This window comes from Chiloscyllium plagiosum, unplaced genomic scaffold (assembly GCF_037043375.1).
Source record: "Chiloscyllium plagiosum isolate Xiang-an unplaced genomic scaffold, Cpla_swu_hap1 HiC_scaffold_4, whole genome shotgun sequence".
In the NCBI taxonomy this organism is placed as follows: Eukaryota; Metazoa; Chordata; class Chondrichthyes; order Orectolobiformes; family Hemiscylliidae; genus Chiloscyllium; species Chiloscyllium plagiosum.
Window position 1 is genome coordinate 135050911 of NW_028270142.1, and position 27092 is coordinate 135078002.

At 39.6% G+C, this 27092-nt stretch overlaps 1 protein-coding gene across 6 annotated transcripts in view; it reads right to left on the reverse strand.

Annotated features, from left to right (window-relative positions):
• Positions 1-27092, reverse strand: part of cep192 (centrosomal protein 192) — a 193615-nt gene that overhangs the window by 18564 nt on the left and 147959 nt on the right. For all 6 annotated transcript variants that reach the window (XM_043687705.2, XM_043687706.2, XM_043687703.2 and 3 more), the window contains exons 36-43: positions 19936-20092; positions 19435-19616; positions 18823-18946; positions 14859-14964; positions 11431-11629; positions 7729-7808; positions 6068-6163; positions 1821-1940 (exon numbers count right to left, since the gene is read on the reverse strand). In XM_043687705.2, the coding sequence (XP_043543640.2) occupies positions 1821-1940; positions 6068-6163; positions 7729-7808; positions 11431-11629; positions 14859-14964; positions 18823-18946; positions 19435-19616; positions 19936-20092 (1064 nt within the window). The remainder of the gene's footprint in view (positions 1-1820; positions 1941-6067; positions 6164-7728; positions 7809-11430; positions 11630-14858; positions 14965-18822; positions 18947-19434; positions 19617-19935; positions 20093-27092) is intronic.

The window sequence follows — 27092 nt, forward strand, 5'->3', positions numbered from 1 at the left end:
TTGTCGCCGCACACTATTTATATGGCAAGTCCAGTTCAGTTTCTTGTCGACATTGAGCACAGGACGTTGCTGATGGGATATTTAGTGGTGGCAATGTCAAGGATAGATTGTAGGATTTCTTTTGTTGGGAGATGATTATTGCCTGGCTCTTGTTTGGCATAGCTGTTACATGCCCTTGATTTTGCCACTTTCAGAAATGGTCTGCTCCAGTATCTAAAGAAATATGAATGGAACTGAACACCAAAGAACTCCTCCAGTGATTTCCTGGAGCCAAGATGGTTAGTTTCTTTGGTGCTGGTAAAGTCTCTCAGCAGAGAAATTTTACCCTGATTTCCATTTACTTAAATTTCACCAAGACTCCTTATATGGCAGTTGCTGGAGATTAGAGTCCCAAGATTAGAGTAGTGCAGGAAAAGCACAGCAAGTCAAGCAGCATCCAAGGAGCAGGAAAATTGGTGTTTTGGGCAGGAACCCTTCATCAGGAAATCACAAAAGAGCAGTCACACTCACCTCTGGAATTCAGCTCATGTCATATTTGCATCAAGTTCATGAAATCTGAAGCAAAGTGGACCCTTTGTCATTGAGATCAAGTGATATTTGTATCACCAAAGTCCCTCTTTCGATGATTTAAAGTATATCAATGCTAAGTTAGTGGTTGGACTTTTGTCCTGCTTTGTAGGAACAGGTTACAAAAGGGCAACTTCCACAAAATGTTATAAATGCCAGTGTTGTAGTTGCACTGGAGCAGTTTGACTAGAGATTCAGCTAGTTCTGGAATACAAATTTTCATCCAGGGTGCTGCCCTGGATGTGATATTTAAATAGTTTCTTTCTGCAATAGTTCTTAAAACATAAATAAATTCAACAAATATATTTTCTTGGCACCATCTAGTACACCTCAGTTTGACACACTAACTATATATCTTCGCCCACTTGGCACACTTTCCTCATTCCTGAAGAAGAGCTCATGCTCCTGCTCCTTGGATGCTGCCTGACCTGCTGTGCTTTTCCAGCAACACATTTTTCAGCTCTGATCTTCAGCATCTGCAGTCCTCACTTTCTTTTACACTAACTATAATCTCTCAGACAGCTCATTACACTAGGCTGACCATTCTATATAGGACCGAGGGCAGGTGGAAATAGTATGAAATTGAAACACTTCCAAATAACCAAAAACAAAGTAATGAACATACAATAATTTAAAAAGAATGTATAATGAATGTATGGTCATCACCTCCAATATGTTGCATGTCCTAACAGTAGGGTGATAACCAAGAATGCAGTCTTGATATTTGAGAAGACAAATGATTGATGTCCCATGACGCTGACTCTACTTTCGTGAGATTCTCATCAATTTTCACATTCTCAACATATAACCATTTAGTCAGTCAATCTTACAAATGCATTTTTGCCATAGCATTTATTGCTTAGCAGATGTTGGGTCTGTATTCAAAATGTACCTAATTTATAAGGCCACAAATCTATTTGTTTCATAACTTTTTTTGGCTGTAGTCCTGCTTTTCAAAGATTACGCATCCATCCATTGTGTAATATAGTGCAAACAAAAACCCAATGTTAGGAAGAAAGGATACATGCCCATTCTCTATTCATTTCCTTAGAACAGTGGAACATGTTCATCTTGGTTAAATTTTAAGCTTTACATAACTGCCTAAACTTAACACATACTCATGGTACTCTCCCATTCAAAAATTGGAAGTGGGAACATTAACTCAAAGAGGTGATTCAACTGCTCAATGTTAAGATTTTAAACAAGGAAAATGAAGATTGCAAAATGAAGTTGAAACTATTGTCAACACTCACCGCTCCATGAAGTTGAAACTGAATCTTGTGTTTCCTGTGTGGTTGAGCAGCCAGACGACATTCCAAATCCCAGAACTGAGAATAATCACCTTTATCTCGAGGCATAAACATAATTGGCAACTTCAAGAGATCAGAAGTTATTCCATTTAAATATGTGGTATAAGGACTACACATTTCATTTCAAATATAAACTGGACTGTGCTGTTGCAGAGATGTACTCATTTTATTTTAAATAAAATTAAAGCAAAAAAGTGGAAATATGGAGGTTCTGCACATTAGTTACACAAGCATGTGCCTTTAGCCAAAAATATTCTTGATACTTGAGAGAGGTGCTGACACCCAGGTTTTCATGGGTGGAAAACAAAGGAACCACCCAGTAAGCTTTGGATTAGTTTTGCATAAGTTTTTGGTACAGAATTGAGAGCAACTGGCTCTCAGATCTCCAAAAAAGACTGCAAGCCAGATGGTGTGTTCTCATTCATTGAGAAGGAAGTAACACTCAAAAGACCTTACAAAAGAAAACTTACAATTTAACCCAAGACCAAGGTCCAACTAACTGCCGACTGAAATTGTTGTGGTCAATATGATGCAGAGCTGAAAATGTGTTGCTAGAAAAGCGCAGCAGGTCAGGCAGCATCCAGGGAACAGGAGAAATCGACATTTTGGGCATAAGCCCTCTTCAGGAATGCCCTTCAGGAATGTCCTGAAGAAGGGCTTATGCCCGAAACTTCGATTTCTCCTGTTCCCTGGATGCTGCCTGACCTGCTGCGCTTTTCCAGTAACACATTTTCAGCTCTGATCTCCAGCATCTGCAGACCTCACTTTCTCATCAATATGATGCATTCAACCAAACTGAAATTTCACCTAATTTTCCTCTTTGATTTTGGCTCTTGGTCTACCTTAGTTCCTTTCTACCAATATTTTCTATCCACGATATTCCTGGAAAAACTTATTTATCTTATTCTTCCCATTACGGAACATTTAGTCCCCTAAGACAGTTTAATTTGGCACATTATTATAGGAAAGTTATCCTTGTGGCAAAATAGATCATTAATAAATAAGTTTTGTTTTCTTGATCATTGGTAAACCTGGCAGTAGTTTCTTTTACGTTAGATACATCATAGTCACACATCAAAACCATCCAAGTGATTAAGTCAGTCATATTTCTTGTTTGTGACAACTCATGGAATATTGGGGCTCCATTTCGAAAGCACTTCTCCCATCAGAAAAAATGACAACCTGAAACACCACTGAATCTTTCTTCATATCTGACCTTCAGATGCTGTAATATCCATCCAATAACAATTTATTATTGTAGAAACCAATCCAATTGCATTCTACAATCAAAGAAAGTTGTTCATCCTTTCACGTTCACATTTGTCTAGCAACAATACATAGAGAAAAGTGTAGATGAAATCTCTAATCTCTTATGAACTGTATAGAAACTGATCAAGGAAAACACCTTCTTTCCTTAAAGAGTAATTTGGAACATTTCAATTATTCATAAAAAGCCTACTCAGACATTGGAATGATTAGTGCAATGCAATAGACATAGCATATTGTGAGAAGGTGGATAGACTACAAGCAAGGATGGTGAAACACTATCATGGCTTTTATTGTTCATCAGAATAACCAGGCCAAAACATTTTGTACAATTGCTGCTCACAGAAGCAACATATTTGAAATTTTTAAATATCAAATATATATTCAAGAAATAAATAATCATAGCAATTTTGCATCCATTGTTGCAATGAGAAGGTAGGGAATTGGTGCTGGACCTTCATCATTCTTTGCTGTGTTAGTGCTCAGGTACATTCGCCATAGTATTGCCAGACCGCAAGGCTGCTCTCAGAGACCTGACTGGTGGTGGTTTAACCAGAAGGTCACCAAACCTGAGCCAGGGGAGAGGTTGAGAAGGAGAATCCTTCATGGTAACATCAATCACCGTGGGAATTAGAGTCAGAGTCCGACAGCACAGAAACAGACCCTTTAGCCCAAAATGGTCCATGCCGACCAAAATGTCCACCAACACCAACCTCATTTCCCTACACTTGTTCAATATCCTTCAAAACCTTCCCTATCCAGGTATTTGTTTTTTCTTTTAAATGTTGTGAATGTACCCGCATCAACTACTTCTGCTGGCAGCTCATTCCATAGGTGTTACAACCTCTAAAAAGTTGCCCCTCTGGTTCCCTTCCAATCTTCCGCCCTTACCTTAAAACGGATACCCTCTAGTCCTTGATTCCCCACCCTAGGAAAAAGACAGTGCATTCACCCTGCCCCTCAATTTATACATTTCTATAAGATGACCCCTCAGTCTCCTACACTCAAACTCCTAGCTTGTCCAACCTCTCCATATACCTCAGTCTGTTGAGTCCTGGCAACAACCTTGGAAATTTCTTCTGCACTCCTTCCAGTTCAATAACATCCTTCCTGTAGCAAGGTGACTAAAACTGAACACAATACTCTAAGTGCTGCCTCACCAACATTCTATACAACTGCAACATAACTTCTCAATTTATATACTCAATGCCCCGACTGATGAAAGCCAGTGTGCCAAACGCCTTCTTCATTTCCCTCTCTACCTGTGAATCCACTTTCAGAGAACAGAGCACCTAATCTCCAAGGTCCCTCTGTTCCACTACACTCCTTAAGGACTGATCATTCACCATGAAACTTCTGCTTTGATTTGACTTTCCAAAATGCAAGACCTTAAACTTACTTATATTAAACTCCATCTGCCATTTCCCAACCCACTTCATCAGCTGATCAAGGTCCTGCAGCAATTTCTGATAAACTTCCTCACTGTCCACGATACCTCCTATTTTAGTGTCATCTACAAACTTGCTAATCATGCCTTGTACATTCTCATCTAAATCACTGATAATCACCAGCACTGACCATTGAGGCACTCCACTAGTCTCAGGCCTCCAATCCAATAATCATCCTTCCACTATTACCTTCTGCTTCCTACCATTAAGCCAATTGTGTATCCAATTTGCTAGATCACCCTGGATTGCATGCAATCTAACCTTCCAGAGCAGCCTGTGTGGAACCTTACCAAAGGCCTTCTGAAATCCATATAGACTACATCCAACACCCTGCCCACTTCAAAAGAACTCTAACAAATTTGTAAGGAATGATCTCCCACGCGCAAAGCCATGCTGACTAATCCTAATCAAATCTGGTCTTTTCAAATGCAGGTATATCTTATCTCAATCTTGAGTAACTTATCTACCATAGACTTACTCATCTATAGTTCCCAGATTTCTGTTTGGAGCCCTCGTTAAATAAAAGCACAACATTTGCTCCCCTTCAATCCTCCAGGACCTCACCCATCATTAATCATGATGCAATTGAACCCACGCTGTTCTAAGAATAGAGAACAGTACAGCACAGAACAGGTCCTTCAGCCAACCTGTCTGCGCGATCATGATGCCATTCTAAATTAATCCCAGTTCTCTGAAAATGATCTGTATTCCTTTATTCCCTGCTTGTCTAAATGCCTCTTAAACATTACTATTGCACCTGTTTCTACTATCTCCCCTAACAGCACATTCTAGGCACTTACCATCCTTTGTTTAAAAAAAAACTTTCCTCACACATCTCCTTTACAACATGCAATCTGATTGAAACAGAACATCCCCCAGGGGTCTTGACAGGGGAGATGCTGCGAGGTGGCGTTTTCTTTTGGGGAGAATCTCAAACTGGGGAGGGTTACTGTTTTTAAAAAGAAAAATCAATAGCTATCCATGTGAAACACAAATGAAGTGAATTTTTTTTTTTGAGGTTCACGAATCTTTGAAACTCTTGCTCAAGATATTAGAAGCACAGTTTTTGAATATTTTTGAGGCAGAGATAGTTAACCTTTTCATCCCCTTGTTTACAAAAAAAAATTCAGGATTATCAGGAATGCTAAATTGAGGTTAAATTAGATCAATCATGACTTTATTAAATAGCAAAGCAGGTTTGAGGGTATGAACGGCCTACTCCCTGCTCCTGATTTGGACATTTATGGGAATTATGGTAGCTTAGACATCTCCCTTTTCTAAAAAAACTGTCTGCAGACTGAAATCTGTGGGCTGCCACTCATGCTCCAATAACAGACTTCCTTGTGGTGACAAAATAAGAGGGAGAAAGTAGAAAAAAGAGAAGGCATATTAAGTTTGCCTACTGTAATACAGCACACTACCAAATACAGGCATCATTAAAAAGATTGTATTTTTGGTTCTTGTATTGGATTGTACCTTCTCTTTACTGAGTCCTTGCAGTGTTCCAGACAATCTAGAGCACCTAAAAACGGTGTAGGTTGCTCTGTAAATGTCTCCGCTCTCATCCACCCACTGTTGGATATAAAAAATATTTAAGTTTTACAAATTTATCATCAGGCACTCATTTGGCAAAAAAATATACATTCAATGTTGTGCAACAAAACAATTACAGCATGATGCATGGCAACACTACTGGTAGCAATCATTCACTAAAGTGTATTTTCATGTTCCCTTAAGCTTAACAATAGCTTTTAAAAAGGTAGCCAGATTTGTTCTTTTTGTAAAACAAATGCAGCAATACCCATGAGTACAGGTAAAGTTGTACTTGAGTGCCATTCAACAGTATTGTACCTTGAGCCATAAATTTAACATCCCAGGAATTGGGTGGGAAGTAAGGGGTGGAGTCTGAGCTGATGTTTAATTTAGCAAGAAGGTGCAAGCAGAACCACCCTCCTGACTCCCCAACTCAACCTCAAGATCACTCCCCTGTATTAAATCAGGGGAAGGGAGGGTAAGGACAGCTTCTCACCAAGAACTGAAGTCCTCAAATGATATCTCCCCTTATGGTAAGCCTAGCTGAAGACTGGCTGTGTATTGCAGGAAAGGCACTGTGCCCATGGCAACATAGGCAGAAACAACCTGCCTGACAAACCAACATCCTCTTCCAAACCAATGCTTGCCTGACAGGCTGCACATATTGCCCCTCTGGACCTCCTGACATGTCATAAGTGGTCACTTTCCAGGCACTGGATTGATCAACAGTGCTTTGAGACAGATCTTGATTTTTCAAAGCCATGGGGGCTACAACAATAGTTACTAAGTACCTGTCTGTGATTTAATCTGATTGGAGCTCCTGAAAGTGGTCAGGTAAGGGGTGTATGAATTTTTTTTTCCCAGACAGTGAACGGAACTCCTTCTGTGGCTGTTAAGTTCAACCCTATATCTGGCAATTAGATGCAATGACTTGGTGGGTCAGTACAATACATAATGCAACACTAAGTCAGAAAAACAAGGTCCCAAGTTTCTCATTGGTCTAGTGTCAATTGATCTCAGTTGATGTTTGTAAGCAGGAGCATAAGCAAGCAGTCTAAGCTTGTATTTCAAATTCTACATTGGAAAAATCAGTGTAATATAAAGTGAAAAGCTGCTGCCCAAATTAGGCGATTGCAATGGCAATGAACCCGACTGCAGATTTTGGAGTTTGCAGAGGTCCAGTTACATTCAAAAATCCAGCAACTGCCACACTTCCCCATAGATTGTGTGCTGTCAAGTTGTCCTGCACTGCAATCAAGTAGGAATCACTGATGAAAGACTGCCATTTACGTCTTTTGGCCTTGGTGGAAAAACTCAAAGAAATTTACAACTGATAGCATTGATCAACAGTAAATTAGGATGTAGTTGAAAAGCTAGTTTTATACTCATGGACAACTGAGCATGTGATTCAAGATTTACACTGACTGGCATTCAAGGTGAATAAACATTGTTCTTTAAAATCCCTCAAGTTTTATCAACAATAAGGAAGACAATTATAACTAAAATTTTGTTCATGAAGATATTTGTCCCACTGATCATAAATAGTTAAGAAAATAAGCAAAGCCTTCTTTATATGTCTGAGAAGCTGTGATTATGCCACTCACCTTTACATATGGAGGTGCAAACGAGGATAAAAACCACTGCACAGTATCTTCCCCACCATTTTCAATTTCCAACAATGATTCTGTGTTTATATTAACAAAAAAATGATATTATTTCTAAACAAAATTTAGCATTTGTTATGATCCTAATAATATGGAACAGATTCTGGAGTGAGATCTAGCTTTAAGTGAGTGTCATTTTTCTTTTTGTTTACGGAGGTGGTCAGCCACTTGAACATATTCACAAGAGACTACCAATATACGTGGTAAAAGGACAGAAGGTTATTACACAAAAGAAAAAAAAACTAAGAACTATTTGATATGGCATCATCATGTATCCGAAAGATTAAAATGTTTTGCCCCAACCTCAGTGAAGGGTCTGCTCTGTCTTTGTGCTAAAGCTGCTTGTTCAGTGAGTACTGCAAGTTTCTGCATTCAACAAATGCTATTTCATATAGTTAATGTCTCTTCCTGAGACCATTAAACAAGTCCACTGAGCTCAATTAGTACTCAACATGGGTTCTATAACTGCGTGGCTCCAATATCTTGGTAGGACGTCTTTCTCTGACAACTCCAGAGTCAGAACTGCAAGGCTTTCTTCAAAACAATGTTTTCTCTAACCCTGCATGAACAGCTTAAAAGAGTACATCTGCTGTTAAAGACCTCTCCTCTGCATCAACCTGCTTCTATCTAAACATACTTGCTTCTAGGCACCCTTCTCCCTCTTAAGTTAGCAACGATTGGGGCAAATCAACTACTTCAGGGACTTGCTGTTCTTCTAAAAATGATTTAGAGTAAGCAGTCAACAGCACAGAAAAAAGGCCCTTCAGTCTAGCGAGTCTGTGTCAGTCAGAAACAACCACCAAGATACTCTAATCTCATTTTCCAGCACTTGGCCCATAGCCAATGCTTTGGTATCACAACTGCACATCCAAATACTTATTAAAATGTTCCGAGTACTGCTGCCTCTTTCATCCTTCCACCACCCTCTAGGTCAAGCCTCTCCTTTACCTTAAATCTTTGGGCCCTGGTCATTGATCTCTCCAAAAGAAGTAAAGTCTCTTCCTGTCTACTGACTATGCCCCTCAATTCATACATCTCAATCATGTCCCTTCTCAATCTCCTCTGCTCTAAGAAAAGCCCAGTCTATCCAATCTTTCTTCATAAATGGAACTCTCCAGTTCATGTAACATTCTAGCAAATTTCCACTGCAATCACATCCCTCCTACAATTTAGATTCCTTTCCACAGATTACCACTTTCCTTTGGTAAAAAGTCTTGAATACTCTGTTGATCCTGAGAGCAGTCAGGGTTCTTGAGTCCTGGCAGGACTACCCGTAACAGTAAAGGTCAGAGTGGAAGAACCAGACAAAACACAATTCAAAATAAGCCCACAAAACAATCTAGGCAAAATATACTTATGTGATGACAATAGGTGCAGTGACAGATGACGACTGCAGTGGTACAGAGATCCCCAGTCATTGGTGTTCCTTGCCACTGAATCTAGGTCTACTTTCTGCCAAGAACTGTCTGCTAATGTGCAACAGCACTCATGTTAAGATGTCTCACACAGTGAGTTTTGAGAAGATTTGTAGCTCAGATTGAGGCTTTGGATGTAGGTTTGCTCACTAAGCAGGAAGTTCAGTTCCAGATGTTTCGTTACCCTGCTAGGTAACATATTCAGTGGGCCTCAGGAGAAGCAATGCTGAAAATTTCTGCTTTCTATTTATATGTTTGGGTTTCTTTGGCTTGGTGATGTCATTTCCTGTGGTGATGTTATTTCCTGTGAAATCATTTCCTGTTCCTTTTCTCAGGGGGAGGTTGATGGGGTCTTACTCGATGTGTTTGTTGATAGAGTTCCTGTTGGAATGCCATGCTTCTAGGAATTCTCGTGCATGTCTTTGTTTGGCTTGTCCTGGGATGAACGTGATGTCCCAGTCAAAGTGATGTCCTTCCTCATCTGTATGTGAGGATACTAGTGCGAGGGTCATGTCTTTTTCTGGCTAGTTGGTGTTCATGTATCCTGGTGGCTAGTTTTCTGCCTGTTTGTCCAATGTAGTGTTTGTTACAGTCCTTGCAAGGTATTTTTTAACTAACAGACAGACGCACTTCACCACAGGAAATAACATCACCAACCCAAAGAAACTCAAACATATAAATAGAAAGCAGAAATTTTCAGCATTGCTTCGCCTGAGCCCCACTGAAGATGTTACCTAATAGGTTAACGAAACGTCTGGAAATGAACCTTCCAGCTCAGCAAACAAACCTACATCCATGTCCCACACAATTCCTGCAGCAATCAGCAATAGGACAGGATTGAGAGATCAGAGAGTGCCTAGCTTCAAACGGATACATTGCAGCAGAGTTTGACTCAACCGTTTCACTCTTGGAATAGGAAAAGAAGTGCGTTTCAGCAGCTTTCTTCACAACTGAGCAGCCCTCTTCATGATCCACTCTGCTTACACTACATGGGGAAGAGGCTGGTTCAAACCCCATTGCGGACTTGAACATTAAATTGAGGCTGCCATTATAGTTCAGTGCTGGAGAGGTGAGATGCTCTCTTTAAGGAATTGTTATTCAGAAGTGATGCTTATTGGGAGCCCCAACCTCTCCTCTCACTAGGACAAAGTATCCAGTGCCATGATTCAAACATTAACAGGGGAGCACACTTACTTCCCTGGCTGACATTTCTTTCAACCAATGCCAAAAACAGGTGATCTGGAGACATCTCCCACTGCACAGTGGGAGCTTATTCCACATAAATGGCAGTTGCACTTCCCACATTACAATAGTAACTATACTTCAGAGAATATTTAATTTATTCTAAGTGCACCCATGTGCTGAGGTTGTGAACAACAGTATACTGAGCTGAAAATGTGTTGCTGGAAAAGTGCAGCAGGTCAGGCAGCATCCAGGGAACAGGAGAATCGACGTTTCGGGCATAAGCCCTTCTTCTTCCATTCCTGAAGAAGGGCTTATGCCCAAAACGTCGATTCTCCTGTTCCCTGGATGCTGCCTGACCTGCTGCGCTTTTCCAGCAACACATTTTCAGCTCTGATCTCCAGCATCGGCAGACCTCAATTTCTCCAACAACAGCATACTAGCATTTTCCTGGTTTTTCTCCAATAGGATGCTGTCTGATTCAGTAGGAAAGGTGAATAATATATAAAGAAATGCCCTAATCCATTTGAGATGAAACAAACAAGCATCCCAATCTCAGTTTTCTTTTAACAAGGTGATGCACTGCACATTAAACTGTAATTCATCACTGTCACAACTGGCAAATTATACACAGAAGCAGACTAATACAGGGGAAATAGTCAATAAGAGCAGCTATACTGTCGTTAGAAGTTTATAAGCCATCAAAGCTCAGGAGATGTTTTGACTGTTTAGAAGCCAGAGAGATTCAGATAGAGGAGGATGGTTGCACAAGTGTTAAAGAGAAGATTATTCTACAGGTCATTTAAGATATAAATTCATTAGAATGAAGTCAAAAAGTGAGCTAGAATCATAGAATCCCTACTGCACAGAGGCCATTCAGCCCATCAGGTCTACATTGACGCTAAGGGCATCGCAACCTCTGCACCACATGATTAATAACCAATACTATGATTCTATACAAAAGATCTTCTGGTGTTAGTTGGTAGCTTATTTGGAACCGCACATAAAATCAACAGCAGCAGCATACATATAGTTGATTTTTTACCTGAGGTAGACCCAGCTGTTGTTAAGGGAAAGTGCACAGTTCTGTTCTTTATCTTCAGTTTGGTAGGAGGAGATTTTAATAGAGGTTTTGCTAAATTAAGGTTAGGTGTCCAAAGTTCCGTATCTAGCACAGCAGATGGGCTTAATACAGATGCGGAAGTATCCATTATAACATCTTCACGGATTTGTACTTTAATTAACTAAAGAAACAGAAAATGTATTATCACTATGCAATGGCTAAGGTATAGCAGATAATGCGATAATAAATAAAAAAATCTTGGTTTCTATTAACTCATTTGAAGAATGATTAATGCAATTTAGTATTGATTATGAATGTGGTAACTCCTCCTACAATGATTTCTGCATTTCAAAACTGAGCAAAGTTTGTTGTTTGTCTGTTTTTTGAGAGAGAGAGACAAAGTAACATATAGCCATTCCATGAGGACATTCATTGCCTATTAAACAAACAAAAAAGTACTGGATATCATCACAGGCAGACTCATACCACTCATAATCGTATGGTGATGTTGGCTTTTTGGGGTTATCAAATTCTTTATGATTGGAGTCTTACTGAAAAAAAAAGTTAGATTTTTATTGAAGCTTTTCATCTTGCACACATCAGCACATTTCACTAAGGTGGCAAACTGAAGGGGGATAAAAGATCCAATGCCAGAGTGTTGATGGATTGTCTAGTGCACTGATTGGTAGAGGTGTGCAGTTGTGAATGCATCTATTAATGCCAAAGGATAGTTAACAACTAGGCTTTGTCTGAATTTTAAACGGAATTTTATTGGTCAGCACAATGCCCTGACCAAAACAGCTGTCACCCATTTGTTGACTTGAAACAGATGCAGTGCGAATAAATGTTCTGACTGACTATCTGAAAAGAACAGAACCCTGTGTATTAATACATGCAGTTTCCAGAAGGTGTAAGCATACCACACCACAAGCCCAAGTGACAATCCCAAAATGATAGCCAATGTAATTTTTTGCATGTCCAATACATGTCCAATATACTTGGTATTACACTGACATTGAAATTTATATACCATATTGTTCATTTGTTTGACAGAACATCTTTTTTGGCTTGATGGCAGCATGCTCTAAGTAACTGCATAGTAGTACTGTGAAAGTGTGCAACAAATGAAGTACTGACAGTACCCAACCAGCCTGCGCTTTCAAAGCTTTAATTAACATTAGATGCGATTGTACAACTGAACATTAGCTGGACAATCTTTAATGCACAAAGTATTACACTGACAACCAAGGATGAGAATTCTGAACTGTTGCAGAGTCAGAGTCATAAAGCCCAGAAACAGACCCTTCGGTCCAATCAGTCTATGCTGACCATAGTCTCAAACTAGACCCACCTGCTTGCATTTGGCCCATATCCCTCCAAATATCTCAATCATGTACTTATCCAAATGTCTTTTAAGTGTTTAACTGTAACCACAGCCACCAATTCCACTGGAAGTTCATCCCACACACAAACTACTTTGTGTCAAAGAAATTACCCCCTCATGTCTTTAAATCTTTCTCTTCTCACCTTAAAAGTATGTCCCCTAGTTGTGATATCCCCAACTCTAGGAAAAAGAACTTACCATTCACCTAATTTATGCTGTTCATGATTTTATAAACCTCCAAGTCACCTCACAACCTCCTACTTTGAAGTGAAAAAAAGTCAGAGCCTATCCATTCAACTCAAACCCTGCATTCCTGGTAACATACTGGACCCTCTCCAATTTATAATATCGTACCTATAACTGGACGAATAGAACTAGACAGAGTATTCCAGAAAAGGCCTCACTAATTCCTGTATGCCCGAAAACATCGATTCTCCTGCTCCTCGCATACTGCCTGACCGACTGTGCTTTTCCAGCACTACACAACTCTGATCTTCAGCATCTGCAGTCCTCACTGCCTCCTCACCAATGTCCTGTACAACCTCAACATAATGTCCCAATTCCTATATTCAAAGGTCTGAACAATAAAGGCAAGCATACTAAATGTCTCATTAATCATTGTGTGATGTAGACTTCAAAGAGTTATGTTCCTGAACACCTAGGTGTCTCTGTTCTACAACACTGCTCAAGGCCTTACCTTTTAATTGTACAAGTGTTGTCTTGGTTTGTTTTACCAAAATGTAATACCTTGCAATTAATCAAATTAAAATCCATTTGCCACTCTTCAACCCAATGACCCAATTGATCAAGATCTCTTGGTAATTCTGGATAACCTTCACTGTCCACAATATCACTAATCTTGGTGTCACCTGCAAACTTTATAACAATGCTTGCTATATTTTCATTCAAATTATTTATGTAAAATGACAAACATGACATGGATTCAGCATTGAAATAAATGTGGTTTAATTCTTCAGAATTACTTCGTTCTCGGACTGGCTTTTGTCTGTCTTTTCTAATTAACTTGCACTAGAAGTTGCTATAAAAAGAGTTGATAACACAAGGGGAACCTAATACACGATATTGTAAGGGTAGCATGTGTTAATAGTGCTGGGTGAAGTTGTGACTGAATCCCAAGTTAAGAAAATTGCCAATAAATGTTGCTTCGGTTGCAGATCGGTTAAGGTAGGGCAAGGAAAAAAAGCAATCTGAAGGAACAAATGAGGCCAAAAACTTAGAATAATAGCAGCAATCTCTTTTTTTATTTAACCATAAACCTAATTCTACCTCAAATCAATGGTTTAGACTGGAAGAGATGGCAGAATGCACACTGAAGGTATAGAGTTCAGAATTAAGACTGCAAGCACACCAATATTTAACTGCTTTATTTTTGAAACAAAATGCTCCTAGTTGCAAGAAAATTTTAGTTTACCTGAACTCACCAATTAGTTATTTTACTGAAGAATTCTTGTACAGGCACACAATTCTTTATCTGAAATTCCAAATTCTGGAAGGCTCCAAAATCTTTTTCGTGGAGTGTGGGGCGTCATTTTGGCATGCAAACAGTAGATCCAACTCCATACCCATTCAAACCATGTAACATGGCTGCATGGTCCAGCACTGGCAGGCATCAATTGTGTCTCAGCGCTTGTACTATTTCAAACGCATGTTCTGCTGTTAGGTAATTTTTATTTCACTGTGAAAACGTCATTTGTTCCGAAATCTGAAAAATTCAGAAATCCGAAAAACCACCAGCCCCAAGGATTTTGAATAAAGGATTGTGTACCTGTTTCCAATTTTATTCGCTGCGACACAAAGTAGAGGTAAAAAGAAAGTTTAAAATCTATTGCATGCAATTAATTAATGGATTTGAGTCGTACTCGAGACTGTTTCTCTACTGGTCAACCTATTTGGGAAGGAACCTTAACCTGAGCAAAAATGATTCTTCAGGATAAAGTATTTCCTGTAAAATTAATCCAAAATAAAAAAAGCCGAATAACTGCAAACTAAATTATATATTTCTTACCTGCTGTATGTTGTCACATTGCACATAGATCTTACCACTCCATGGTACAGCAGAAGGCTTAGCAATGAGAGAAGGATTTGGACTCACAAGAATTAATAAATGGCTCCTGATTAAAATAAAGACAAACATCATTTTCCATTATAGCTAGCAAAATAAGAAGTTTATAAATTCTGTATTTACAGTGATAGTGGTGCTATTTAAATACAAGAAGCAATATCAAACAACCAATTACCACTGATATGCCTCTGCTCAGTCTTCAAATTTTAAGCATCATTGAGTACTCTTATCTAAGTAAATAATTTGTCAACAGACAGTCTGAATGCATCTGTGTTTTAGGAGTTGGACACTATGTAGGAGTCTTTAGTAGCCTTGTATTTCTCCAACATTCTTCCAAAAGCATTATAGATAATTCTGAACTACACTGTAAAAGTTAAATATTTATTCCAAGTTGAAGTGAACATATTGTTAATTAACAATATTCAAGAAACTTTCCTTGTAAGCAAAAAAAAGTCAGTAGCTGCTGAAATCTCTCAATGCAGACAAATGGCACTGGACGAGATACAATAGACTGATTAAATAGGAGGATAATACAAATAAGTTCATCCTAACTACCCTTAGAAAAGGCAACACCTATTGAAAACATTGTTCAGAACAAAACTACACAAAGCAGGAAGTGAAGATGAACTGACCAGCCTTGTGCTAAGGAGGATGGATAGATGCTGCTCATCACAGTAAAAACAACTGAGTTTAGTTCAGGGACAACATAATGCAACAACTGGTTAGAATTTAGATAGCACCTATCAGATCTAGAATCAGATATGGGCCAGACCAAATCCCCCTCAAAATATATTAAGATGATAGCCGAAACCCCAAGAACATTTCTTGTCTTTTAAAAGACAAGTGTAAGTTGTTGTATTCTGGATGCAATTTAATTAGCCTGATTACCAGGCTTGAAGCAAAATACACTTTATTCTTTCACTATAGTTAAAAGACAAACAAAAGAACTAAGAATTTGAATAACACTGCTGGAAAACTGAAATAATCTATTATTCTGTTAACTACTAAACAGCAACTGTTCTAATACAGTAACATCCCATAAACACACCCTTGGAAAAAGGCAAATTCAGCAAAATAGACTGTCTCACACGCAACATTTCTCCAATCCAGGAGGAAAGAACATCAGGAGAAAATTCTAGAGAGAACAAGTGTTTTGCTGTAGTGTGAAGAGATGTCTCACAGCTTCCAAATCTCAACAGCTACTGAAAGTTAAACTAAAATCCCAGCACTGTGGGAGCTTGACCCCACCCTTTCATGCTGCTTTTATCATCGACTTTTTAAAAATAAACAAAGCTAGCTACATTGATGGGATCAGAGCAAAGTTAAAAATCACAACGCCTGGCGTCGTGACTTTAATTTTGTCCACCCCAGTCCAACAACGGCAATTTCACGTCAGGGTTCAGAGCAGACCGTGCAACTTCAAGTTTAAAACACTTGCTTTCAAAAGTCATGATAGGACAAAATGTTTCTTAAAAAGGCACATCTTGCAACAGATCAGAGTCCCAAACTTGGTTCTGGTTGCAGAAGGAATCCCAAAATATTGTTATGATCCAGTATTTACTTGGAGAATATAGTTACAAGGTTCCACAACTTTTAAAAAACAGAATAAATTTTAATGTTAAAAAGCAGCAAATAATCTTCAATCTCCATTCTCCACGCCAATGGACAGAATTAAGTGAGATGGATGACTTAACAGAATTACCAGCGAAGCATACCTGCAACTACAGTTTAAATAGTAGGTAGAGTTGAGATCGTTCTTACAAATTTCTCAGCAACTCACCCTAACAAGTGGATTAAAAGTGACCACTGAGCACAAAGTTTTAAAAAACGAATTCCTTGCTCAAAGATCTTACCTCCACTTCCCTCAAAAGGCAGCTCTAAAAAACTCTAACTGCCTCTTGTCCTGAAAACATGCCTACTGAATTCATAACCTTCCAAAAGGACTGTACCCTGCTCCTACAGCAGATCAAATACATCACCTCTTAGAATACTGATTTTATGCTACAATCTCCGTTCAACTGGCTGCTTCTCTCCAAAAGTTTTAGCTTCCAGAACTAAGGAAAAAAATTCATTATGAATCAATGTAAAAATAGATCCAACAGCACTTTTAAAAGGGGAAATGGAAAACAAAATGCAGAAGTTTACATCTGGTGAGGAAGAACAGAAATAACTGGATGGCTTTTTTTAAGACAGCTAATATAAATGCAATGGGCCAGATGACCCCTTTCTTTCCTGTATTATGACACCATCTAAACAGCATCAAAAGTAATGTTTTAAATACATTGCCCCCTTACCCATATAATGGCAAGAGTTCTTTTTATAAGCAATTGAAATAACCAAAGAAAAGGGCATATTGTTCAGTATCTTAAATGCAAGGACTTCCAGTGAAAATTCAAGCTCTTTATCAGTAGAAGGACAACGGATTATGTGTGGTTAAGCACTTTCTAATAGTCTGTCTTCATTTTAGTACAATTTGTAAATTAGGAGCAACGTCTCCATTCATATTACACTATAAAAAACTGTACATGCTCAGCTTTTTAAGAAAGGAAATGCCACTTCATTAACACACTTGGGTTACCCCATCCTCACAGCTCCCCTTTGTGAACAATGGTTTGGGAGAAAGCTAGGTGGCACATTGGCAAGGAATTAACAAATCGATATTTTAGCCAGTTTTAGGAAAGCCAGCAACTTTTAATTAGATCTTTCCAGGCAGTGACAATGTTCAGGGAGGGTTGGGTCTTCTGGTTAAGTGGTTCTGGTCAAGTAGATCATTCCGTTTAATGATCTAACTTGGAAATCATTTACTTATTTTGTGTGAATTAACTTCACAATCAGTTATCAAAATAAAATATTACAACTATTTGATTTCTTTTCATAGTCTATGATATCCCAAAGAGAACAAATGACATCAAGATATTCTATGCAAATCTGAAAACTAATTCTTTTTCTCTCCTTACCTTCTGGAGGGAGCTCAGTGATGGAGGCAGCAGCACAGATAGCATCAGTTGGGGGCCGAGAGCAGGGGTTTTAGCGGCTGGGGCCCAGAGCAGCACCAGAGTGACACTCTGCTGGGCTGTGGCAAGGCGGTTATTGAGTACGGATGGCAGTCAGCAGCAAGATAGCAATGAGATTGAGAGATGGAGCCCAATGCAGGGCAGGGGGGGGGGGGGGATGGCAGTTAGCAGTGAGACAGCAGTGCAACGATGCAGGTGTCAAGCCTAGTGTGCAGTGTGCATGAGTGTATTCGGGGGAGCATGAGTGAGAGCACGAGAGAAAATATGGTGATCAGTTGAGAGACAGCAGTGTGGAAATTGAGCCCTTATGGTAAAGCCCAGCATGGAGTGACTGCAGGCCCATGGCTAAAATACTATACAGGTTATTCTGCTATAACGTGCATTTCATTAATCTGAATTCACCATAACGCGATAGGCAAATTGGGGACACGGTTTCTGAAGTGCAAACGTTTAATGCATGTGTTGGTTATAATGCAATTCTGACCCCATTAATTTTAATGGTGCTGCTATTATGTGATTTTCCTATAACACGGGATTGCACAAGTACAGAACTATTGCATTATAGCAGAACAGGCTATCATGTTGAACTTTTATGCTTATTTCTTTATTTTTATACTTTTAACCAAAGATTCTGCATCTCAGTACCTTGCACCCTAAAATGGCACCGTGAACAGCTACATTATAAACATTTCACTGTACTCCTGTATCTCTCTACAGGAGTACACATGACAATAAATCCTAATTCTATTTCATTTATAGTTATTAATTAAAAATTCAAAAGGTTAGTGAAGTTAAAATGAAAGCCATATGAATTCAGTTCTGAATCAAAAAGTAACAATTTAAGTATACCCAATTGAAAGAATCATAAACTATTAATACAAGTTTATACATACTCTGGATCAACAACTCCATGTTGGGGTGTTACTGTTAAGGAGTGCGCTGGCCAAGACATCTCAAAAGGCAAAGACCTAGGGGAATGATTTATAATCTGTACACGTCCAGTTTGCGCTGATCCATCTATAAATCGTGCAAACAAAATTAGAACATTACCAATCATGATCATGAAAATCAAATTCCAAAGCTTTCACTGCTAACACCCGATAGCCACTCCCAGTAGCAGACATATATGGGTCTCTGTTGTGGCTTCACCTTGCATGGGGAGTTATCTTACTGATTTGCTAGATTCTGTCCATGCTCCTACAAACATCAGTCTGTGGCACAAGTCAACCACATCAGTTCCCACTGACAATTTAAAGTGAAGTGATATTTTAGTTAACACTCAAGTGGAGCACAAAAGGATGGATAAAGAAAATCAGCATATCAGGTGTTTCATCTGTTTTCTGCTTGTCTAAGAGTACAAATATTTGCAGTATTTTGCTTTTGTCAAGGAGTTTTATGGTGCTTTTCCATTCGCAATTTATCTAGAGGAAAGCATGTCCGAACATATCTAGTTCTTCTCATTTCCTACATCAACATAATAGAAATTGCAATGCAATGCTACTCACCAGCTGATGGCACAGTAAGAATTAAATATTCAGGCCGAATACTCCATGACAATTTTTGTTTAGGTGACTCCTTCAACATTTGATTAGAAGCATTCAAAGATAATGGAGAACCATGTGGACCTCTCACTGGAAGAACATCTAATGATGTATTTGATGGATTCCTTTCTGCGCTTCCGAGTACGCTACAAATGTTATTAGACAAATGTTATTCTAAGGTTTTTTCCTTAAACTTGCCATCTGTTTCTTCTAAATAAAAAAATTCAACATACTTTCTAGATAAAACATTTAAGTATATTCAAACATAAATCAAAAAGTTATTTCCCTCAGAATAAGACGACTAAATCATACAATCCCTCGAGTCTGTTCTGCCATTCAAGTTAATCATTGATCTTTGAGTTCAACTTTTAACTCATTATGAATGATTAGAATTTCAGTTTCATAAATAATGAAACTCATACATTAAAATCAAATTTAAATTTGTAAAATAATACTTATAAATACCTTTCTGATTCAACACTCATACTATGAGATGATGAAAATGAATCCAAAGCTTCTGAAGTGATTTCAGTTGTAGAGCTTCCAGTAACAGAGAGTGTCACTTTTTTCAGATTTGCATAGAATATCTTGATGTCATTTGTTCTCTTTGGGATATCATAGACTATGAAAAGAAATCAAATAGTTGTAATATTTTATTTTGATAACTGATTGTGAAGTTAGTTCACACAAAATAAGTAAATGATTTCCAAGTTAGATCATTAAACGGAATCTTTGCATTAGTGTTGACTATACTAAGAACATTCGGATAGAAGTATGCCAAGGTCTAAACAACCATCACAAATTGAAAAAGAAAAAGAGGAAAGGTGTTCTGATCAAACAACTCATATCCATTCCAGTGTTTTCTCATCAGTGCCCATGCTGACATGAGCCAACAGACCTTTTAGACCAGATTTAAATTAACTAAGGTACTAGAAGTGTAGGTTTAGTTTTGAGGTATATTGGTTGTGAGGGGTTGAAGAGTGGCCCTGCAGCCGACAGAACAGATTCAAGAACCAGCTCAGCCGTAAAGGATATAATGGAGATTAGTTTAGCAGCAGGTGGTGAGAAAACCAACATGTCAACCTGTCTCATGTCTATGACTATATTGGTCGTACTGACTATCAGTAGAAATTCCTTCACACGGAGAATACCGTCCAATGGTGTGTGTGGCACTACCAATTTATATATGGGATAAAAAGGAAGTTGGCGGCATAGTGGTAATGCATCAGTTTTCATCTCCTTACTTGAAGGGGATATACAGTACTGGAGGGAGTCCAGAGGTGGTTCACTAGGTTCATTCCACAATCGAGAGGGTTGACTTATGAAGAGAGATTCAGTAGACAGGCACTATACTCATTGGAATTTAGAAGAACGGAGAGGGAACGGATAGAAAGATATAAAGTTATGAAGGGAATAGATAAGATAGAAGCACAGATGCTGTTTCCACTGGCGGGTGAACTAGAACTACGGGGCATACCCTCAAAATAAGGAGGAGCAGATTTCGGATTGAGTTGAGGAGATGCTTCTTCACCCAAAGGGTGGTGAATCTGTGGAATTCCCTGCCCAGTGAAGCAGTTGAGGTTGCCTCATTGTATACTTTTAAGGCAAAGACAGATTTCTGAACAGTAGAGGAATTAACAGCTATGGTCAGTAGGTTGTAAAGCAGAGCTTAGTCAGCCATGAAATGATCAGCCATGATCTTCTTGAATGGCAGATCAAGCTCAACGGGCCAGATAAACCAACTCCTCCTCCTATTTCTTATGAACTAGTAATGCAGAATCCCAAGCTAATTTTTTTGGGAATCTGGGCTTCATTTCCAAGGCAGATGGTGAAATGTGATTTACCATAAGCTGGGACAAAAAGCTGATCTAATAGCAACCATGTAACAACTGTGAAATGTTGTCAAAGAAATGCCTGAATTATTAATATTAGTGAAAGGAATTTTTTATCCTGACCTGATCTGGTCTAGTGGTACTCCAGATCCAAATCAATGTGGATGACTTTTCACTACCCTCTGAAAAAAGATCCAGCAAGCCACTCAGTTCAAGGGCAATGAGGGATGGTAATAAAGGCGGAGCCAGCAATACGCACATCTTATGGATAATGAAAAAAAATTCAAACTGAACTGGAAACTCAAAAGTGGGCATCTACATGACACTCTGGGACATCAGTTTCAGTAGAATTATATTCGACCACAATTTGTAAAGTCATGAGTGAAGGAAGGCATCTTATGAACTGCACCAGCCATACCTAGAAATTAGATGTCAATGTGTGAAGCTATGACACTGGATTATTTACATATCAAACTGCAAGTTTAGGGAAACAACCACCAACCTGAACTCAGCTCAGTCCTGCCACATTCAGCTGTGAATGGTGGTGTGCAATTAAACAAGGTACTGACACAATGTAAACTTCACAACTTCAAGTTCATAGATTCAAAGAATCAGCAACAATCTTTTTTCCCTGGAATAAATGTTTTTTGGAAATGAAATGGTCAAGGAGAAACTGCTATAAAAAGGGAATTAAAAGCAACATGATCCCTGGGGAAAAAAAGTCGAAAGAACACAAACAAGCCATTTCCTGGGAGAGAGGGGTGATAACACTGCTGCCGAGTGACAAATGGGCAATTAAGACAGCCTACAGAGAGACTATATCCTGAAGGGAATAATTGCAGATCAAGCTGTTTTAAAACAGACAGCTAACACTGAACAATAACAACGAACAGAGGAGCTACTTCTGATAAGGCAAGTACAGAGACAGTCTTGTAATCAATATTGGGGATGAAAGAATCTAGAGGAAATCATAATGTCACACTGTGGACATGAAACAGAGAAACTGTACAAAATCCAACAATAACTCAGTAGCAGAATATCAAAGAACACGGCACAAGGATCAAACCCTGGATACTTCCAGAGACACTCACTGTTGGTGAGATTGTTGCCAAGTTCCACCATTAATCAGGTAATAGTCAAGCTGAGTTATGGCTTAACGTGCTTACTGGAGGGTTGTTACTTTGGTTGCTACATGCAAAACATTTAAGCATTGCTTCAGTTCTTGATTACCTGAGAGATTTCTGAAAAAGCAGCAGAAGTAAAAGGTAACTTGTGATCTATCCACAATAGTACAATGGAAAACCATGAGATCCTGGAGCACAAGTAGCCAAAAAATCTCTGCTCTGTCCATCAATGAGATCATTGGCCGAGTTGATACCCCTCAACTCCACCTTCCTGCCTTTAATCCTGATGCCCTTGCTGAATAAAACTATGAGAAAGTGAGGACTACAGATGCTGGAGATCAGAGTCAAAATGTGGGGTGCTGGAAAAGCACAGCCGATCAGGCAGCATTCAAAGAGCAGGAGAGTCAATGTTGCAAGCATTAGCTCTTCATCAGGATGCTGCCCGACTGGCTGTGCCTTTGCAGCACCACACTTTTTGATTCTGAATAAAACGGTCAGTCTCAGCCTGGAATATACATAACCAGCTTGGACAGCCCACTCTTGTAAAATTCCATGACCACCTGTTCAGGGAAAAAAAATTCCTCATCAAATTTAAATGGGTGACCCCTTAATCTGGGATTATGCCGTCTGGTCCTAATCTCTTGCATAAGGGACTACAATCTTTCCATATCTGTGCGGAGCTTCATTTTTTTTTTCTAAACTTCATTGAGTATAGATGCATTCTACTCAACTTCTCATATTAAAAATTCCTCCATGCCTAGAATCAACCGAGTGAACCTTCTCTGTATTGTTTCCAATGCCACTACATCTTTCCTGAGATAAAGGGTCCAAAACGAGTCACAGCATTCTGGCTGTGGTCGATTGCTTTGTATAGTTTTAGGAGCACTTCCCTATTTTAACAGTCCTTGGTCTTTGGAATAAAGGCCAATGTTCTATTTGCCCTCCCTATTACCCTCTTTATCCCAACTTTAGAACATAGAACGTAGAACAGAAGAGGCCCTTCAGCCTTTGATGTTATGCCAGCCTTTGATCCTACTCTAAGATCAGACTAACCCACATACCCTTCATTGTACGATTTTCCAAGTGCCTATCCAAGGGTCACTTAAATGTCCCTAATGTATTGGACTCAACTACCAGCCTGGCAGTGCATTCCATGCACCCACCACTCTCTGCGTAAAGAACGTACCTCTGACATCTCCCCTGAACTCCTCCAATAAGTAGACGAGTATGGATAGAGGATTGGGAGAAAGTATGGGCTGCAGATGGAGATCAGAGTTGAGAGTGTGTTGCTGGAAAAGCATAGCAGGTCAGGCAGCATCCGAGGAGCAGGAGAAGCGACGTTTCGGCCATAAGCCCTTCATCAGGTACGAGGCTTGTGGGCTGGGCACTAAGAGATAAATGAGGTGGGCGGGGGGGTGGCTTAGAACATAAGAGCTGAGAATGCATCTACCTATTGCATTTTCAGTTACCAACCCCCTCCCATTTATCTCAGCACCTTTGGCCCACAAGCCTCATTCCTGACAAAGGGTTTATGCCCAAAACGCCGATTCTCCTGCTTCTTGTATGCTGCCTGACCTGTTGTGCTTTTCCAGCAACACACTCTACTCTGGATAGAGGATTGGCCAATTAATACAAGAAAATTACTATTGCCAAATCTGTAAGGTTTTAATATTTAAAGAGTAACACTAACTGTGGTGCAGATCACTCTTTGGTTTGCCCAGGGTTAGAACGCAACTCTTGTCATTCACTCAGCAGGATAATGTACTGCCCACAAAACCATGGTTTCTTATCTTAAGTATGCTTATCAAATGTCTCTAGGAAACGCAAACATTAAATCTACTTGTTTCCCATTATCTATCTCAAAACAGCAACAGTAAATTTGTCGAACAAGATTTCCTTTTGATGAAGCCATGATTTGGCTTGATTTTATTATACATTTCAAAATGTTCTGCTGTTACATCATATATCATAGACACTACATAGTCCTGATGACAGACATCAAGCTAACTGACCTCTAGTTACCCACTTTCTGATTCCCTCCCCTTTTTGTATAAGGGCGCAACATCGGTAGCTTTCCAACCTCCCAAGACCTTTCTCAAATACAAGGCTTATTAGTAGATTACGACTAGTGCATCCACCAACTCTGTAGCTAATAATTTTAAAATCCTATTTTGCAACCAGTCTGCTCCAGGGAAATTGTCAGTCTTTAGAGGAAAAAGTACTCTGGAAATAAGACTAATGATGATTGTGCTTAATCTTTCTGCCCTACCCCATCAAATTGATTATTTAGTATGTATGCTCTCTGCCTGTTGTACATAATTTGTGTACAATTTTTTGGCTTTTAGAATTCTCCCAATTCTCTGGTTTCCTACTAATCTTTGCCATTTTGTATATTTTGCTTTCAATTTGGTACTATCCTCAACTTCCTTAGTTAACCATTGTCAGTTTATTCCCCTCCTACAATAATATTGTTCATGGGGATGTTTCTTTGCTGTGAGTCATGCACAATTAAGCATCTCTGGATGGACACCATCCAGGACAAAGCAGCACAAGCATGTACTCCAATCACGGATGCTCAGTAGCAGCAGTGTGCACTATGTGCAAGGTGCACTGCAGAAATTCAAAGATCCTTAGTCAGCACCTTCCAAACCCACAACCACTTCCAGCTGGAAGGACAAGGGCAGCAGATACATGAGGACATGCAAGTTCCCTTCCAAACCACTCATCATCTGAAAAGGATGGCGTTGGATAAGCACAGCATATCAGGAAGCATCCAAAAAGGAGAGTCGACATTTCATAAGCCCTTCATCAGTATGCTGCCTGACCTGCTGTGCTTTTCCCAGTGGCACCCTTTTCGACTCCAATTCTCTAGCATCTGCAGTGCTTCCTTTCTCCTCCTTGCTAGGTGGGTCAACCTACAACATGTGGACTACAGTGGTTCAAGGTGGTAGCTCACCATCACCTTCTCAAGAGCAACTAGGGATGGGCAATAATAGCTGACAAGTTAGCCATGCCCATGTCCCACAAGTGAATACAAAAACTGAATAAGAGTGCGTTCAAATTTTTATTATCTTGGTGGGTAGTATGGTTGATTACATTAGGGCCTTTGGCCCAACAAGTCCACACCGATCCTCCGAAGTGCACCCACCCAGACCCATTCCCCTACATTTACCCCTGCACCTAACTCTACAGGCAATTTAGCACGGCCAATTCGCCTAACCTGCACATTTTTGGACTGTGGGAGGAAACCAGAGCACCCGGAGGAAACCCACGCAGACACGGGGAGAATGTGCAAACTCCACACAGTCAGTCGCCTGAGGCAGGAATTGAACCCGGGTCTCTGGCGCTGTGAGGCAGCAGTGCTAACCACTGTGCCACCGTGCCGCCCACTAATGATGCCGATAGAGGATGGAATTTCTCCTTCGAATGAGGGAATGCCAAGAGTTACGTTCTAACCCTGAGCAAACCATGGAGTGATCTGTATCACAGTCACTGTTACACTTAAAATATTAAAACCGCAGGGATTTGGCAATAGGTAACTTATAAACTTGAAATATACTTCAACAGAGTCCACGTGGATTTGTGGAGAGGAAATTGAACTTGGCAAATCAGTTAATGGTTTTAGAGGTTATACGTTGAGGTAGCCTCTTTGAATTTTCAAAAACATTTGATAAGTTTATCAAAAACATTTTGATAAGACATAAACAGGCAGTATTATCCATATTAAAGACCTAGTGTTCAGAGCTTAAATTCAATAAACCTTGGAAGTACCATGAACTGTAGGAACAGCAGTGCTCAACTTCAAAAGGACACACATCCCCACTGGAATGGATGTACACTTAGTATATGGAACTAATTGCGGGGTGAGTGTTTAAAGTGATAGACTTAGGAGGTTGAGAAGGAGCAATAGAAAAGATAAAATTGCAAAAGGGGTAAAGGAGTAGGTAGACCTAATCAAATCACTAAAGGGTAACACAGGTTGAGAAAGTCATCAAGGTACATAGAATCCTGGGTATTAGAGGCATATAGTATGGAAGCAAGGAAGTTATGGCGAATCTTTAGGAAATAATGATTTGGACCCAAATGATTAGATTAGATCTTAGAATGGATTCCAGTCTGAAAAGCTTCAGTTATGTGGATAAATAACTCAAACCTGGGTGTGTCTCCTTGCAAAGGAAAAAAGGTAACAGATTTAATAAAATTGCTGAAAGCCTTGAGGGATCGGAACAGAACAGCTGGTGTTACAGAACTGTTCACATTGTTGGAAAGGGTAAGAACCTTGGAACTTTTTCAAGGTTCAATGGCAAGAGGAATCATAGAATCCCTACAGTGTGGAAGCAAGCCATTCAACCCAAGGAATCCACACGGATCCTCTGACAGCATCCCAGCAAGACCCACCCCTGTATTCCTGCATTTCTCATGGCCAACTCACCTAACCTGAATATTCCTGGACACTATGGGCAATTTAGCATAACCAATCTACCTAACTGCACATCTTTGGTCTCTGGGATGAAACTGAAGCATCCAGAGGAAATCCACACAGACACAGGAAGAACATGTAAACTCCACACACAGTCACCCAAGGCTGGAATCGAACCGGCTCCCTGATGCTGAGGCAGCAGTGCAGCCACAGCTGTGCTGCACTAAATCAGAGGTGACGAGAAAC